Source organism: Coregonus lavaretus (assembly GCF_964263955.1).
Source record: "Coregonus lavaretus genome assembly, chromosome: 24".
NCBI lineage: Eukaryota > Metazoa > Chordata > Actinopteri > Salmoniformes > Salmonidae > Coregonus > Coregonus lavaretus.
Window position 1 is genome coordinate 2,942,019 of NC_140011.1, and position 19,628 is coordinate 2,961,646.

At 41.7% G+C, this 19,628-nt stretch overlaps 1 protein-coding gene across 1 annotated transcript in view; it reads left to right on the plus strand.

The window, feature by feature from the left end:
• The window catches only part of LOC311099362 (DENN domain-containing protein 1A-like), a gene marked incomplete at its 3' end in the record, with an annotated part of 209,290 nt that overhangs the window by 153,460 nt on the left and 36,202 nt on the right, over window positions 1–19,628 (plus strand). The window contains exon 7 of the mRNA XM_084140078.1: window positions 3,035–3,115. Within this exon, the coding sequence (XP_083996204.1) occupies window positions 3,035–3,115 (81 nt within the window). The remainder of the gene's footprint in view (window positions 1–3,034; window positions 3,116–19,628) is intronic.

A 19,628-nucleotide genomic window follows, 5' to 3' on the forward strand; every position in this document is an offset into this window, starting at 1 on the left:
ATGTCCAGCATGCATCTCGGTCAGCACGGCCTCCTCCTCCTCCTCCGTAGTGAAAATCACCCTCCTGTGTGGCTGGCCATCCTTCCCCCGTAGGTACAAATGATTGCCTAACAAGTTGGAAGACAACAGTTGTTGAAATACTAAAGTCTTAGTAAATTTGCACTCCTGTCTTTCTCTTTCTGTTTCTCTCTCTTCCCACCTCTCTCTCTCCATCTGTCACTTTCTTTCTCACTTTCTTCCTCTCTCTCTCTGTATGGGTCTCTCTCTGTCTAGCGAAGACACCTAGTTAAGGGCAGTTGATTTTACCATAATTACTTACACCTTTCCATTTGATTGATCAGGGTTAACTTATAGCTAGATACATCATTTGACAGACGTATAACTAAATGTATACAGTGGGGAGAACAAGTATTTGATACACTGCCAATTTTGCAGGTTTTCCTACTTACAAAGCATGTAGAGTTCTGTAATTTGTATCATAGGTACACTTCAACTGTGAAAGACGGAATCTAAATCAAAACTCCAGAAAATCACATTGTATGATTTTTAAGTAATTAATTTGCATTTTATTGCATGACATAATTATTTGATACATCAGAAAAGCAGAACTTAATATTTGGTACAGAAACCTTTGTTTGCAATTACAGAGATCATACGTTTCCTGTAGGTCTTGACCAGGTTTGCACACACTGCAGCAGGGATTTTGGCCTACTCCTCCATACAGACCTTCTCCAGATCCTTCAGGTTTCTGGGCTGTCGCTGGGCAATACGGACTTTCAGCTCCCTCCAAAGATTTTCTATTGGGTTCAGGTCTGGAAACTGGCTAGGCCACTCCAGGACCTTGAGATGCTTCTTACGGAGCCACTTCTTAGTTGCCCTGGCTGTGTGTTTCGGGTCGTTGTCATGCTGGAAGACCCAGCCACGACCCATTTTCAATGCTCTTACTGAGGGAAGGGGGTTGTTGGCCAAGATCTTGCGATACATGGCCCCATCCATCCTCCCCTCAATATGGTGCAATCGTCCTGTCCCCTTTGCAGAAAAGCATCCCCAAAGAATGATGTTTCCACCTCCATGCTTCACGCTTGGGATGGTGTTCTTGGGGTTGTACTCATCCTTCTTCTTCCTCCAAACACGGCGAGTGGAGTTTAGACCAAAAAGCTCAATTTTTGTCTCATCAGACCACATGACCTTCTCCCATTCCTCCTCTGGATCATCCAGATGGTCATTGGCAAACTTCAGACGGGCCTGGACATGCGCTAGCTTGAGCAGGGGGACCTTGCGTGCGCTGCAGGATTTTAATCCATGACGGCGTAGTGTGTTACTAATGGTTTTCTTTGAGACTGTGGTCCCAGCTCTCTTCAGGTCATTGACCAGGTCCTGCCGTGTAGTTCTGGGCTGATCCCTCACCTTCCTCATGATCATTGATGCCCCACAAGGTGAGATCTTGCATGGAGCCCCAGACCGAGGGTGATTGACCGTCACCTTGAACTTCTTCCATTTTCTAATAATTGCGCCAACAGTTGTTGCCTTCTCACCAAGCTGCTTGCCTATTGTCCTGTAGCCCATCCCAGCCTTGTGCAGGTCTACAATTTTATCCCTGATGCCCTTACACAGCTCTCTGGTCTTGGCCATTGTGGAGAGGTTGGAGTCTGTTTGATTGAGTGTGTGGACAGGTGTCTTTTATACAGGTAACGAGTTCAAACAGGTGCAGTTAATACAGGTAATGAGTGGAGAACAGGAGGGCTTCTTAAAGAAAAACTAACAGGACTGTGAGACCCGGAATTCTTACTGGTTGGTAGGTGATCAAATACTTATGTCATGCAATAAAATGCAAATGAATTACTTAAAAATCATACAATGAGATTCCATCTCTTACAGTTGAAGTGTACCTATGATAAAAATTACAGACCTCTACATGCTTTGTAAGTAGGAAAACCTGCAAAATCGGCAGTGTATCAAATAATTGTTCTCCCCACTGTAGCTAGATGACCAACTAGCTAGTTAGATAACTGGAATGATTTATGTACAACCATTTAACAACCATTTTCCTTCTAACAGTAATATAAATTAACTGCTTAATGTTACCCTGAATTGTGAATTTCTCTGCCCCCTACGAATGTTGCACCTCTTGTTGAGATCAGTGGTGCCTTCATAGTACTTCGCCTGGTTGGAAAGATAAAATAAAATCTCCTTGAGGGATGCCATTAATGAGCAAGCTACTTACAAACAGAAAGCTACAATAACAGTTAGCTAGCTAGATAATGTTAGCTAAATAAAACTGTCTGGCTAGCTAGCTAGCTGACTAGGCAGGCTGAGGTAAATATGTATCTAGGGGGGGGGGGGGGGGTGCACTTTTTGGCAGGGGGACACTATTTGGCATGACAGGCCCCCATTGATTTTGTTAACCACTCTCACTCAGATATCATATTCAAAACTGCAAATGTTTATCTCCACTCTATGGCAAAGTGAGCGGAATTGCAGGCAATTTGTGGTAATATTGCACATGTTTCTTTCCGCCCAATGGCAAAATGAGTAGAATTGCATATAATTAGTTATAAAATTACCAAATCTTCTCTCAGTCCCATGGTAAATGTGTAGAATTGCAGCAAACTTCCTTTAAAACTCCAACATTTTCTCTAGGCAAAATGTGTAGAATTGCAGGAAATTATCTCAAACTTTTTTCTCTACACTGTGAAATTGAGGGCCGCTATATATTTTTTCTCACTTGGTGTGGGGGGGGTCAAACGGCTAGGGCCGGCTCTGACTGCATGTGTGGGTATGTATGTGGGTACGCAGACCCGCGAGCCCCTCATGATGAATTCAGATTTTTTGTGGCCCCCACCCCCATCAAAGTTGCCCATCCCTGCCATAGGCTATTGGTTCTTTCCTCAGAGGATCCATAATTTAAGGAGGTGATATTGTTAGCTATTTTGCTCACATAAACATTTTGTTCCTGTGACAGTTGCTATTGATACTGGGGTTCTTGTGGTGCATTCTGTGAGATTGTACGTGTATGTTTTTGTGTGTGTTTCAGGAGAGTCAGTGGCGAGAGCTCCTGGAGTCACTCCACACACTCCCCATCCCTGATCCTGGAGTGCCTGTTCATCTTAGCGTGGTAAGTCTTTGACCACCTCACCGTAGACCGCATGGCCAGCTTTCTAATCATGGTCAATTTACCAACTGGGGGGCCCCCATTGATTTTCTTAGCCACTCTCACTAAGATATCAAATTAAAAACCTGCAAACATTTCTCTCTGCCCTATGGCAACATTTTTAGAATTGCAGAAAAATTGCTGTAAAACTGCACCTTATCAGAGGAGCAACCAGGGGATGGAACTGAAATTATTTTCCAATTGTTTCGTTCTGAGCAGAAGCATTCTTTTATCCGTTCTGTTCCACTGTTCCAACCTGCAAAGTAAAGTTCAGAACCAGTTTATATTGTTCCTTTTAAAACCTCTGTAATCAACATATTTTTTCATTAGCTCGACATTAAATTACTTCACCAATCAGTGCGGATAGAGCAGCTTGCTATGGAGCGGGCAAGCTATAGTTGTTTTAGCCGGAAGTGCATGGATGCTATCGGCTGCCTAGGCTATAGTTGTTTACATGTGCGATGGACAGACAAGTGTAGGGCACGAGATGCGACTGAAATTTTGCAGGTGGGGAGAGAGTGAGAGGGTGGAGAAGAAGGCTTGGCTTGATGCGCTGGGACTTGTTATGACATGCAATTTCTGAATTAGGCCCAACAAATTATACCTACGGAGGAGTGGCTTCTATGGAGGAACTTTGATTGTCTTTGAACTTCTGAGAGTTGGCTTAAAGTTGGACTAGAGCTAGCTAGGTAACTAGCTAACAAGCTTGTGTGTGCAGAGCAGCTCCAGAGTTTAAAGACGTCTTACCTTTTTGTAGTTAATAAATCCAATGTGAAACATTGGATTACAACACAGAATGGCACTGGGGGTAATAGCGACCAATTGTGCTATTTTGTGTATTTCTTTCCCCTGCTGATCTTAATTTTTTTGACATAATGTTTCCGCCAAAGAGAGCTTCTGGACATCAGAACAGCGATTCAATAACCTCAATTTGGACTTCAATGAGTCGGAGGCGAAAGACATACTGATTATACCGAACCATGCCCAAATCCCCGACACTCGAAGAAGGAGGAGACGCCGCTATAGAGGCAGGTGTGCGGGATACCTGACGAGACTACATCGGAGAGTGGATAAATTGCCTCTACCCTCCGTTCTATTGGCGGACGTGCAATCACTGGAGAATAAACTACTATTTTCCAGGAGAGTTTTCATCTATATTTTTCGTAGCTGTCTATTTACCACCACAAACCAATGCTGGCACTAAGACCACACTCAATGAGCTGTAAAGGGCCATAAGCAAAGAAGCAAATGCTTACCCAGAGGCGACGATCCTGGTTGCAGGTGACTTTAATGTATGAATTTTGAAATCCAGTTTTACATCATTTCTACCAGCATGTCACCAGTGCAACTAGAGGCAAAACAACTCTAGTTCACCTTTACTCCACACACAGAGACGCATACAAAGCTTGCCCTCAAATTGGCAAATCTGACAATAACTCTATCCTCCTGATTCCTGCATACAAGCAAAAACTCAAACAGGAAGTACCAGTGATGCGATCAATATGGAAGTGCTACGATGAAGTGGATGCTAATTTTTTATTTTATTTTTTTATTTCACCTTTATTTAACCAGGTAAGCCAGTTGAGAACAGGTTCTCATTTACAACTGCGACCTGGCCAAGATAAAGCAAAGTAGTGCAATAAAAACAACACAGAGTTACATATGGGGTAAGCTAAGCTACAGGACTGTTTCGCTAGCACATACTGGAATATGTTCCGGGATTCATCCGATGGCATTCAGGAGTTTACCACATCAGTCACCGGCTTCATTAATAAGTGTATCGACGACGTCGTCCCAACAGTGACTGTACGTACATATCCCAACCAGAAGCCATGGATTACAAGCAACCTCCACACTGAGCTAAAGGCTAGAGCTGCCGTGTTCAAGGAGTGGGACACTAATCTGGGCGCTTATAAGAAATCCCGCTACGCCTTCCGACGATCCATCAAACAGGCAGGGGGCATTACGGCCACACAAAGGGGATGCAGCCGGGAAATTTGAGGCATTATCAAGTGCTTTTCAAATTGTGAATGAGAGACTGATGAAATGTGTACAGCCTGCGCAAAAACTAAGCAGAGCTCATGCCTTTCATGCAACTTTTTTTTTTTAAATCATCATTAGAGTCGCATCATGCAACCTTAGAATGTATTGAAAATCAAAACATATAGCCCAACGTTTGTATTACTACTAAAGTTACATAAATAACTCTAAATGAAGCATATAGGAGTACCTATTTCTTTGTTAACCGCTCAACACAGAATAGTCACGTGCGCACTCCCTCAAATCGTTTGGAGAAAATATCCTTTCTATTTTATTCAGCTATGTTCAATTGTATTCTTCATACTATAAAACAATATAAAATAATGCCACGGAATTCTAAGCTAATCTTGTCTGTTAAATGAACTAGTGTAGCCCATAGCCATAATGGCATAGACAGATCAGGGCCTAAGATAAGGACAACTCAGAGTATGCTATTATGTTCTTCTGAAATAAACTACATTTTCTTCATATCATGTTTTTTTTAGACGTGTCTAAAATATATCATGGATTTATTGTGATGGTTAGGCTATATTACATGGATTTATTATACTTTTTTAAATATAGATGTTCCAAAGGTCTGCATCTGTGGCTCGTATGCTATGCATGGAAGTCAGGAGATGCTAAATGTGCTTATGTTAATTGCCGGTCAATTACCGTGAGACCGGCAGTTATTTGCTTGACAATCACCGGCTGAAGAAATGTAATGACCGCCACAGCCCTAGTCCACACACAGCAACACACTCGTGAAGAGGGTATGACAATGCCTCTTCCCCCTCAGGAGGCTGAAAAGATTTGATATGGGCCCTTAGATCCTCAAAAAGTTATACAGCTGCACCATTGAGAGCATCTTGACTGGCTGCTTGGCAGCTGACCACAAGGCGCTACAGAGGGTAGTGCATACGGCCCAGTGCGTCACTGGGGCCGAGCTCAATGCCACCTAGGACCTCTATACCATGCGGAGTCAGATAAAGGCCCTTAAAATTGTCACAGACTCCAGCCACCCAAGTCATAGACTCTCCTGTCTGCTAACCGCACGCAAGCGGTACCGATGCATCAACTCTGGAACCAACAAGACCCTGAACAGCTTCTACCCCCAAGCCATATGACTGCTAAATAGTTAGTTAAATAGTTAGTCCAGGTAGTTATTGATAATCTGAATTGACTATTTTTGCACTAACTCTTTTACGCATCACACGCTGCTGTTACTGTTTATCTATCCTGTTGCCTAGTCACTTTATCCCAACCTACAGTATATGTACATATCTGCCTCAATTACCTCGTACCCCTGCACATCGACTCGGTTCTGGTACCTGGTGTATATAGTCAGGTTATTGTTACTCATTGTATATTTATTTATCGTTATAATTTTTCTATTATAAAGTTTTCCCTCTGCAATGTTGGGAAGCTTTTCACTGTCAGTCTACACCTGTTGTTTATGAAGCATGTGACAAATTCCATTACATTTTATTTGGTAACTAGCATTGAAAAAGTTAATCCATCATACTTGTAGCGTCAGTAGGCTACAGTAGCCTAAGCTTCGGAGGGGGAGGGCCAGGTTACCTTCACACGCACACACACTGGCAAAGATTTTCAGCTGGCAGACAGACACTAGAATATGTTTCTGAGTGACAGAGTTAATGCTTTGCATAGGTGCCTTGTTGTGTTTTTTATGGGACTGAAAAACATTTCTGAAATGGGGACCGGAAATGGCGGCACACTGAGAGGACGATTTGAGAAATGTATACATAATGTTGTTTTTCAATCACATTCCTGCTGTTAACCTACTAAAAAAGCAAGTAGACATAACTCGCTTACCAGCTACAAAATAAGATGCCTCCTAAAAAGACAGACCTTCCTAAACCCTCAACTACCTCCCCGTCAAAGACGGACAATTAGGCAGCGCCTGCCTGGTTCAAGAGGGAGATGGATAAGGCCATCATTCAAATAGAAGATACCATATCTGCCTGACCTAAAAAAGTGGATGAAAACATACAAAAGCTACACCAAGACCAGCAGGCCACAAGTGTGTAGTTAAACCTAGTTGGAAACCAAGCACTCTGACGATGACACCGCAATTGTGGATGTACGCAAACATGTGGAGGAACCTAACAAGAAACTAGAGGGCTAAATATTCAAGCTAGAGGAATAGATTGATGTACTAAATCATTTTTAGTGGCGAAGCAATCTCAGGATCAAAAGCTTCCCAGAGGTTAGTTGAAGGATGCAGTGCAGTTGCATTCTTACAGGAATGGCTACCCAAGCTACTGGACCTATCCACCTCAGCTCACCAAATTGAAATCGAAAGGGCTCACCGTACACAGCAGAGAAGGTTACCCAGTCAGGGAGTGCCTCCCAGAGCTTTCGTTATGAAGCTGCTCCGCTACCAGGATACCATCAGCATACTCAAGGCCTCCAGAGCAAAGGGGGGGCATACGGTTTGGGGAATCCCACATCATGATCTTTCCCGATATATCGATAGCACTCCAGAAGAGAAGGATGGCATTCACTTCAATCAAGAGGCTGCTGAGACCGTCTGGACTGACATACGGTTGACACCACCCGGCTACCCAGTGGATTCGAACCAACACCGGAGAACTCACATTCGACACAGTAAAGACAGCCGAGGTATACCTGAAGAGGGAATACCCTGAACTATTCACGCTATCATCTTCTCCATCTGATTAATGTTTAATTTGTGAAATAAATCATTCTAAATAACAAACTGGCTTTATTTACCACAGTGTGAAAGAGTGATAGACCCACTATATAAAGTGAGTTTCTGAAACACAGAGTCCTTCTTTGCTAATGTGAAGAAGTAATTGAATGAAAGAGAGTCCAGCGAGGATAGGGAGGGGCCTTAGCTACTTATTTTATTCATGAAATGTACATTCACACCTCCATTAATTTACAGGAGAGTCTAATAGCTCGGCTAGATGTGAAAAATCCCCCAATTTGTGCCACAGTTTAGACTACTCCATTTTGTTTCTGCGTCGCCCAGACGCACTTTCAACATTTGGATAATAAAGCATTTAAAGGCTGACATTGGTTGATTTTAATACTTCTGACCAAATTTCGAACAAAGAAATAAGACAAAAAAGCAGAACTTGAGCATGCATGACTGTTCACCTTGAGCGCATGAGAGCCACCTTTTGCAGCAGTTACAGCTGCAAGTCTCTTGGGGTATGTCTCTATGAGCTTGGCACATCTAGCCACTGGGATTTTTGCCCATTCTTCAAGGCAAAACTGCTCCAGCTCCTTCAAGTTGGATGGGTTCCGCTGGTGTACAGCAATATTTAAGTCATACCACAGATTCTCAATTGGATTGAGGTCTGGCCTTTGACTAGGCCATTCCAAGACGTTTAAATGTGTCCCCTTAAACAACTCACGTGTTGCTTTAGCAGTATGCTTAGGGTCATTGCCCTGCTGAAAGGTGAACCTCCGTCCCAGTCTCAAATCTCTGGAAGACTGAAACAGGTTTCCTTGTATTTAGCGCCATCCATCATTCCTTCAATTCTGACCAGTTTCCCAGTCCCTGCCGATGAAAAACATCACCAGAGCATGATGCTGCCACCACCATGCTTCACTGTGGGGATGGTGTTTTCGGGGTGATGAGAGGTTTTGGGTTTGCGCCAGATATAGCATTTTCTAGTCTCATCTGACGAGAGTACATTCTTCAATATGTTTGGGGAGTCTCCCACCAAACTTGTTTGCTTCTTTTTTTCTTTAAGCAATGTCATTTTTCTGGCCACTCTTCCGTAAATCCCAGCTCTGTGGAGTGTTTGGCTTAAAGTGGTCCTATGGACAGATACTCCAATCTCCGCTGTGGAGCTTTGCAGCTCCTTCAGGGTTATCTTTGGTCTCTTTGTTGCCTCTCTGATTAATGCCCTCCTTGCCTGGTTTTAATGATGGATTTAATGGTGCTCCGTGGGATGTTCAAAGTTCCAGATTTTTTTTTTATAACCCAACCCTGATCTGTACTTCTCCACAACTTTGTCCCTGACTTGTTTGGAGAGCTTCTTGGTCTTCATGGTGCCGCATGCTTGGTGGTGCCCCTTGCTTAGTGGTGTTGCAGACTCTGGGGCCTTTCAGAACAGGTATATATATATATATATATATATATATATATATATATATATATATATATATATATATATATATATATATATATATATACTGAGATCATGTGACACTTAGATTGCACACAGGTGGACTTTATTTAACTAATTATGTGACTTCTTAAGGTAATTGGTTGCACCAGATCTTATTTAGGGGCTTGATAGTTTTTTTTCTTCATTTCACTTCACCAATTTTGACTATTTTGTGTATGTCCATTACATGAAATCTACATAAAAATCAATTTAAATTACAGGTTGTAATGCAACGAAATAGGAAAAACTGCAAGGGGGATGAATAGTTTTGCAAGGCACTGTATTTTTTTTTTCACAACTCAAATCGCTTTAAAGAGCCTTCTAATATTAGACAACAAATAAATATACTAAAACAATAACTTAGAAAACAGTCCATTCATCACTGGATTTCTTAAATTTCCTGTGCAGGAAAAGGATGTAATCTGCCGTGCCTGGTCGCAGGCTCGCAGCTTCTCTCTGAAACAATGCATCCATCTGAAGGTGACGCTTTATCCTTTAGAACCATGCAATTACCAGGTGGCCTCTTGAAACGATAGAGGAAAACAACAAGATCCACAAGTATTCTTTCACAATAGCTGGCAGCTGATTTTTTTTTTTTTGCGTGATGCAGGACTCTAGTGTGATAGGAGAGAGACTGACTGAAACATTCACACCTCCATTCATTTACAAAAGGATAGTCTAATAGCTCGGCTAGGTGTGAAAAATTCCCCAATTTGTGCCACAGTTTAGACTACCGATACACGCTGCGGTCAGAGTTGAGTTCTATTGTAAAGTGTAGCCTAAAGGCCAAAAATGGTAAAACTTGCAATGTACATTTCTAACTCAATATCACAGACCAGATTTGCCCTAACGAAAAATGCATCAACCCCTACAAATATATTAATGTATTATTAACCCTGCATTATAATGGTATAAAAGCCCCTTAGATATTAATTTAGAATTCTCTACATTTAATTAGATATACACGGACATTTTATTGATCTGCCAGTATTTTCATTTAGAGATTCCGGTAAACTCGTTGTGTCCTACCAATTATTATTTGATTATTCACCATGTTAACCACTTGCTAGTATAAAAAACAAAAACGTATTTCTCAGTTCGGTTGGCTTTCGTGGAGATCAGATCGTTTTCATTTGCAGGGATATTTGTGCATTTTTAACCAAATGTAAGTCAGAACAAATACTTATTTCACCTTCATAACATTCCTAATACAAGAAAGGTGTATGTAGAGGGGTAACTTTCTTCACCAGTTCTCTTACCATTTTGTACAATGGTGTAATTAGCCTACCAGTTGGTGTAACTGTAATGTTAATTGTCTTGAGAGGAATGATGGTGTTATTTTTCTCTTATTGTCAATTGTGTGTAGAGATTGTTGACATTACTGTTTAATGTAATGTTGTTTATTGGATTTACATTGTAGTAATTTTATTTTATCCTGTTTCCCTCTGAACACAGACCACATGTATCCTCTGGTTCATCATTCAACTCCTAGACTGGGCTTCTGTGTCTGTCATCACTCTTTGACCAGAGTGCAGTCCAGTATCCGTTTACTCCCAGTGGCCTATCCACACATTACAGAGCACCAGACTCCATTTTAATAATATAACTTATTTTGAAAGAAAGACAGGAAGGAGTGAGTCACTCAGCCCTATGCTGTTCCTGCTTCTGTTGCCTATTTGAGTGTTTGTTTAATATCCTACTGATTCTGTGATCACCAAGCCTCATGCAACTGCAAAATGTCGGATAAAGCAATTTCACACACAAAAAAACCGAAGAGAGATACCACAAGTGGACACAGAATACCAACTGGGATGGATCTCGAGGCAAATGTGGCTTACCAGTGAACCTCTGAGTGTTCATCATTAATACTGTGTCTCAGAAGTTTCTGTCCATGAGTGATGCAACCCGAAAAAACAAGAAAGACAGAGTTAATGAGTACTTGAGGTCACAGAGAAAGTCTGGACATGGCCTGCTCTCCCTTACGTAACGAATTAGGCACTTTACTATCTTTACTATGTAGGCTACAGTAAACATCTCATTGTCCTGTTGGTTTTTGTCAGACTGCACAGTAGCCTAATAAACATATACATTTTAAAAGAGTTGTAAAAAAAAAAAAAAAATGATTTCAATAATATATGTTTACCACTGTAGATGCTGTGTTTTTATTTTTAGAATACAGTTCTCAGTTTACAGTAGTGATGGACAGCTGGAGGCATTTTGAAAACATGTTTTCTAATTGTTTTTCACAAGTGTAGCAGGTTGTGACCTCTGCAAACAACGTTTCCACTCCGTGAATGAGAATGGTAAATTACTATAATTAATACATTCATTCAATACATTGGAATACAAAAGAAGCCTTCCACCCATGATGGGCTATTAGCAGGACAATAGACTCTTGCCAAGAAGGAGATCAAGAAGAAGGGTAGGAGGAGTATTGTATTTAAAAACACTGCACAGTAGCCTAATAAACATATGCATTTTGAAAACTTTACAAAACATTTTTTTATCGAATTCAATAACATTTCTACCACGGTAGATGCTGTGTTTTTGGCTGATGGCCAATATTAGAAACAGTCAAATGCATTTGTGAATTCAATCGCTTTAGCCGACATTAAGCGGTTTATTCATTGTTTAATCATTCAAGGGTCCTTTATCTTCTCTGTGCTGGAGTTCTTTTAAGAATACAAAAGAAGCCATCCACCCTTGATGGGCTATCAGCAGGACAATAGAGTTTAGGGACTTTAAATGTGTTAATAGCTGTTTGCGAGGCATGTCACTTCTCCCATCTCTTTTGCATAGCCCACCAAATGCACTGTTTTCTAACCACATCTGGATGGATCCATAACAAATTACTATGGGATAAAATATCACTGAATGACAGAAATATTGGAATTAAGTTGGCTAATGAAGGCAACAAATTGTTGCTTACCTAAACACCCAAAGTCAGCAATTGTTATAATAGGATTTGAAGCAATAGCCTACCCGCATGTGGTCAACTATTTCAGCACCGTTTCGCGCTGCTCTGAGACAAGCATGGGGACTGGTCTTGATAAATCAATCAGATTTGTATTTTCACTAAATCTCCGTTTGGGTATTGGTTAGCCTACAATTAGGGTGTGGAAATGTTAGGATTATTTTGCTCTTCACTCGCAGCCACTTAGTAGCCTAGGCCTACTCCCGACTGGTCACATTGTACAGCGCCATAGTTTTCCTCACGGAAACCCTGAGGCCTACATACAGTTGAAGTCGGAAGTTTACATACACTTAGGTTGGAGACATTAAAACTCGTTTTTCAACCACTCCACAAATTTCTTGTTAACAAACTATAGTTTTGGCAAGTCGGTTAGGACATCTACTTTGTGCATGACACAAGTCATTTTCCAACAATTGTTTACAGACAGATTATTTCACTTATAATTCACTGTATCACAATTCCAGTGGGTCAGAAGTTTACATACACAAAGTTGACTGTGCCTTTAAACAGCTTGGAAAATTCCAGAAAATAATGTCATGGCTTTAGAAGCTTCTGATAGGCTAATTGACATCATTTGAGTCAATTGGAGGTGTACCTGTGGATGTATTTCAAGGCCTACCTTCAAACTCAGTGCCTCTTTGCTTGACATCATGGGAAAATCCCCCAAAAATCAACCAATACCTCAGATAAAAAATTGTAGACCTCCACAAGTCTGGTTCATCCTTGGGAGCAATTTCCAAACACCTGAAGGTACCACATTCATCTGTACAAACAATAGTATGCAAGTATAAACACCATGGGACCACGCAGCCGTCATACCGCTCAGGAAGGAGACACGTTCTGTCTCCTAGAGATGAACGTACTTTGGTGCAAAAAGTGCAAATAATTCCCAGAACAACAGCAAAGGACCTTGTGAAGATGCTGAAGGAAACAGGTACAAAATTATCTATATCCACAGTAAAACGAGTCCTATATCGACATAACCTGAAAGGCCGCTCAGCGAGGAAGAAGCCACTGCTCCAAAACCGCCATAAAAAAGCCAGACTACGGTTTGCAATTGCACATGGGGACAGAGATCGTACTTTTTGGAGAAATGTCCTCTGGTCTGATGAAACAAAAATAGAACTGTTTGGCCATAATGACCATCGTTATGTTTGGAGGAAAAAGGGCGAGGGCTTGCAAGCCGAAGAACACCATCCCAACCGTGAAGCACGGGGGTGGCAGCATCATGCTGTGGGGGTGCATTGCTGCAGGAGGGACTGGTGCACTTCACAAAATAGATGGCATCATGAGGAAGGAAAATTATGTGGATATATTGAAGCAACATCTCAAGAGATCAGTCAGGAAGTTAAAGATTGGTTGCAAATGGGTCTTCCATATGGACAATGACCCCAAGCATACTTCAAAAGTTGTGGCAAAATGGCTTAAGAACAACAAAGTCAAGGTACAGTGGGGAAAAAAAGTATTTAGTCAGCCACCAATTGTGCAAGTTCTCCCACTTAAAAAGATGAGAGAGGCCTGTAATTTTCATCATATGTACACGTCAACTATGACAGACAAAATGAGAAAAATAAATCCAGAAAATCACATTGTAGGATTTTTAATGAATTTATTTGCAAATTATGGTGGAAAATAAGTATTTGGTCAATAACAAAAGTTTCTCAATACTTTGTTATATACCCTTTGTTGGCAATGACACAGGTCAAACGTTTTCTGTAAGTCTTCACAAGGTTTTCACACACTGTTGCTGGTATTTTGGCCCATTCCTCCATGCAGATCTACTCTAGAGCAGTGATGTTTTGGGGCTGTCGCTGGGCAACACGGACTTTCAACTCCCTCCAAAGATTTTCTATGGGGTTGAGATCTGGAGACTGGCTAGGCCACTCCAGGACCTTGAAATGCTTCTTACGAAGCCACTCCTTCGTTGCCCGGGCAGTGTGTTTGGGATCATTGTCATGCTGAAAGACCCAGCCACGTTTCATCTTCAATGCCCTTGCTGATGTAAGGTGGTTTTCACTCAAAATCTCACGATACATGGCCCCATTAATTCTTTCCTTTACACGGATCAGTCGTCCTGGTCCCTTTGCAGAAAAACAGCCCCAAAGCATGATGTTTCCACCCCCATGCTTCACAGTAGGTATGGTGTTCTTTGGATGCAACTCAGCATTATTTGACCTCCAAACACGACGAGTTGAGTTTTTACAAAAAAATTATATTTTGGTTTCATCTGACCATATGACATTCTCCCAATCCTATTCTGGATCATCCAAATGCACTCTAGCAAACTTCAGACGGGCCTGGACATGTACTGGCTTAAGCAGGGGGACACGCCTGGCACTGCAGGATTTGAGTCCCTGGCGGCGTAGTGTGTTACTGATGGTAGGCTTTGTTACTTTGGTCCAAGCTCTCTGCAGGTCATTCACTAGGTCCCCCCGTGTGGTTCTGGGATTTTTGGTGCAGGTCTACAATTTTGTTTCTGGTGTCCTTTGACAGCTCTTTGGTCTTGGCCATAGTGGAGTTTGGAGTGTGACTGTTTGAGGTTGTGGACAGGTGTCTTTTATACTGATAACAAGTTCAAACAGGTGCCATTAATACAGGTAACGAGTGGAGGACAGAGGAGCCTCTTAAAGAAGAAGTTACAGGTCTGTGAGAGCCAGAAATCTTGCTTGTTTGTAGGTGACCAAATACTTATTTTCCACCATAATTTGCAAATAAATTCATTAAAAATCCTACAATGTGATCTTCTGGATATTTTTTTCTCAATTTGTCTGTCATAGTTGACGTGTACCTATGATGAAAATTACAGGCCTCTCTCATATTTTTAAGTGGGAAAACTTGCACAATTGGTGGCTGACTAAATACTTTTTCCCCCCACTGTATTGGAGTGGCCATCACAAAGCCCTGACCTCAATCCTATAGCAAATGTGTGGGCAGAACTGAAAAAGCGTGTGCGAGCAAGGAGGCCTACAAACCTGACTCAGTTACACCAGCTCTGTCAGGAGGAATGGGCCAAAATTCACCTAACTTATTGTGGGAAGCTTGTGAAAGGCTACCCGAAACGTTTGACCGAAGTTAAATAATTTAAAGGCAATGCTACCAAATACTAATTGAGTGTATGTAAACTTCTGACCCACTGGGAATGTGATTAAATAAATAAAAGTTGAAATAAATCATTCTCTCTACTATAATTCTGACATTTCACATTCTTAAAATAAAGTGGTGATCCTAACTGACCTAAGAAAGGGAATATCTACTAGGATTAAATGTCAGGAATTGTGAAAAACTGAGTTTAAATGTATTTGGCTAAGGTGTATGTAAACTTCCGAAATCAATTGTAGGCTACTTTAAAATTCATTTGAGTTTTTCTTAGAATAAAAACACCATAATATTAATCAATTTAATTAAGCTACATTTCTAACAGTATAAACAGCACAACATATACTGTAAATGATGACCAAACAAATACTATAATAATTTAAAAATAAATTATAATCAATCCCGTATAGTCTGTTCTAACAAAAACAAGTTTTAAAGTCACTAGTACAGCCAATATTAAAAACATTCAAATGCATTTGTGAATTCAATCGCTTTAGCTGATATGTTGCGGTTTATTCATTGTTTAATTATTCAAGGCTCCCTTTGAAATTTCGTTTTATAACTAAAATGCTTGACTGTATTTAAAGACATGGATGACGTGTATGCTTTATTTAGGCCTATAAAGTAGGTATTTATGCCAATAAGTAAGTTACGCTAAAACAGCAACAGTAAACAGGAATCTTAGGCCTACAGCTCCATGTCATTTCAATAACTTAGCTTCTCAAAGTTGCCCTCTGGTGGTCAAACTAGCATTAATGGCAACAATGGCTGACAGATAATTAACGTGCCATAGAATTCTGCGGCACCCCACAAGCTGTGCTGCAGTATGACACAACTTTAAAAGGAAGAACCACTGTACCATCGCCAGGCATAATGGGACCCATGTCATCCAAAAAGTTATACACTGCTCAAAAAAATAAAGGGAACACTAAAATAACACATCCTAGATCTGAATGAATGAAATAATCTTATTAAATACTTTGTTCTTTACATAGTTGAATGTGCTGACAACAAAATCACACAAAAATTATCAATGGAAATCAAATTTATCAACCCATGGAGGTCTGGATTTGGAGTCAAAATGAAAGTGGAAAACCACACTACAGGCTGATCCAACTTTGATGTAATGTCCTTAAAACAAGTCAAAATGAGGCTCAGTAGTGTGTGTGGCCTCCACGTGCCTGTATGATCTCCCTACAATGCCTGGGCATGCTCCTGATGAGGTGGCGGATGGTCTCCTGAGGGATCTCCTCCCAGACCTGGACTAAAGCATCCGCCAACTCCTGGACAGTCTGTGGTGCAACGTGGCGTTGGTGGATGGAGCAAGACATGATGTCCCAGATGTGCTCAATTGGATTCAGGTCTGGGGAACGGGCGGGCCAGTCCATAGCATCAATGCCTTCCTCTTGCAGGAACTGCTGACACACTTCAGCCACATGAGGTCTAGCATTATCTTGCATTAGGAGGAACCCAGGGCCAACCGCACCAGCATATGGTCTCACAAGGGGTCTGAGGATCTCATCTCAGTACCTAATGGCAGTCAGGCTACCTCTGGCGAGCACATGGAGGGCTGGGCGGCCCAAAGAAATGCCACCCCACACCATGACTGACCCACCGCCAAACCGGTCATGCTGGAGGATGTTGCAGGCAGCAGAACGTTCTCCACGGCGTTTCCAGACTCTGTCACGTCTGTCACGTGCTCAGTGTGAACCTGCTTTCATCTGTGAAGAGCACAGGGCGCCAGTGGTGAATTTGCCAATCTTGGTGTTCTCTGGCAAATGCCAAATGTCCTGCACGGTGTTGGGCTGTAAGTACAACCCCCACACCACCCTCATGGAGTCTGTTTCTGACCGTTTGAGCAGACACATGCACATTTGTGGCCTGCTGGAGGTCATTTTGCAGGGCTCTGGCAGTGCTCCTCCTGCTCCTCCTTGCACAAAGGCGGAGGTAGCAGTCCTGCTGCTGGGTTGTTGCCCTCCTACGGCCTCCTCCACGTCTCCTGATGTACTGGCCTGTCTCCTGGTAGCGCCTCCATGCTCTGGACACTACGCTGACAGACACAGCAAACCTTCTTGCCACAGCTCGCATTGATGTGCCATCCTGGATGAGCTGCACTACCTGAGCCACTTGTGTGGGTTGTAGACTCCGTCTCATGCTACCACTAGAGTGAAAGCACCGCCAGCATTCAAAAGTGACCAAAACATCAGCCAGGAAGCATAGGAACTGAGAAGTGGTCTGTGGTCACCACTTGCAAAACCAGTCCTTTATTGGGGGTGTCTTGCTAATTGCCTAAAATTTCCACCTGTTGTCTATTCCATTTGCACAACAGCATGTGAAATGTATTGTCAATCAGTGTTGCTTCCTAAGTGGACAGTTTGATTTCACAGAAGTGTGAAGTGTTCCCTTTATTTTTTTGAGCAGTGTACTTTTTACTCATCTGTCCATAGAACATTCTTCCAAGAGTCTTGATGATCATCCAGGTGCTTCCAGGTGCTTTTTGGCAAACTTGAGTCAACTATTTGGACGTGGTTGGTCCCATTATGTCTGGCAAAAACCAAACACTGTATTCCACAGTAAGAACCTCATACCAACAGTCAAGCATGGTGGTGTTAGTGTGATGGTTTGGGGATACTTTGCTGCGTCAGGACCTGTATGACTTGCCTTAATAGAAGGAACCATGATTTCTGTTCTGTATCAGAGAATTCTACAGGAGAATGTCAGGCCATCGGTCTGTGAGTTGAAGCGCAGCTGGGTCATGCAGCAAGACTATGATCCAAAACACACAATCCGGTCTACATGAAAATGGTTAAAAAGCAACACATTTTGATGTTTTGGAATTGCCTACTCAAAGTCCAGACCACATCCCAATTGAGGTACAGGTACACCTCCAATTGACTCAAATGATGTCAATTAGCCTATCAGGAGCTTCTAAAGCCATGACATCATTTTCTGGAATTTTCCAAGCTGTTTAAAGGCACCGTCAATTTAGTGTATGTAAACTTCTTACCCACTGGAATTGTGATACAGTGAATTATAAGTGAAATAATCTGTCTGTAAACAATTGTTGGAAAAATGACTTGTGTCATGCACAAAGTAGATGTCCTAACCGACTTGCCAAAACTATAATTTGTTAACAAGACATTTGTGGAGTGGTTGAAAAACGAGTTTTAATGACTCCAACCTAAGTGTATGTCAACTTCCGACTTCAACTGCGGGTCCAAAATATGTTGGGTTTATGAGACTACTATATAACCTTCCTGTTGCCCAGATTCGGACTAATAACAATATCTCCTCTCAGTTTAAGCTCTCTCGTGGGACCAGAGAGGGATGCCCCCTTTCACCACTCCTTTTTGCCCTGGCCATTGAACCCTTAGCGGAAGCTATTAGGTCTCAGCCAGCTATCCATGGTATTCATGAACGGGAACATGCTATTTCCCTATACGCGGTAGAAACGTTGAATGAATTCAGGCTACAAAGTCAACATGACAAAAAATATAATTATGTCACTCAATAAGGCTGTGACACACAATCCAATCTTAAATCAACCCTTTTCCTGGAGATCTCAAATAATGACTTATTTAGGACTGCAAATTCCCACAGAAATGGCTAACACCTATAAGATAAATGATGTGCCATTACTTAAAACGGCTGGGGAAGAACTAGATAGGTGGCGTGATCTACCAATTTAACTAATTGGACATGTTAATTGCATCAAAATTAAAATTTTGCCTACAGTTGTATATCTGTTCCAAACTCTACCCATACCTCTGCCTAAATCATTTTTCAGACAAATGAACTCTCTGATTTGTTAATTCTTATGGACAGGGAAGCCCCCCAGGGTTAAACTCATGACTTTGTCCAGACTATATTCAAAGGGTGGTCTTTCTCGGCCCGATTTGAGGATTTACTACTGGGCATTGCAACTGAAGGCCATATTGGTGTGGCAGGACACCAGTTCTGTACCACTGTCTTGGAGGCAAATAAAATAAAATAATCTTAATTCATTGTCACTGGCAATCGTGCCTTACGTATCACCACCCAAAGCATTTAGTAGCTCCGTAAATAATCTCTTTATAAAACATTCCTCTAATATATTGACAGAAGTTGACAAGCTGACTGCAGGATTTAGATGAGTATGTAATTGAACTCCATTTAATGAAAATCCTATGTTACCAAAAGCCTTAAGCGATGGTATCACTCTTTTCTGGTTCAACAAAGG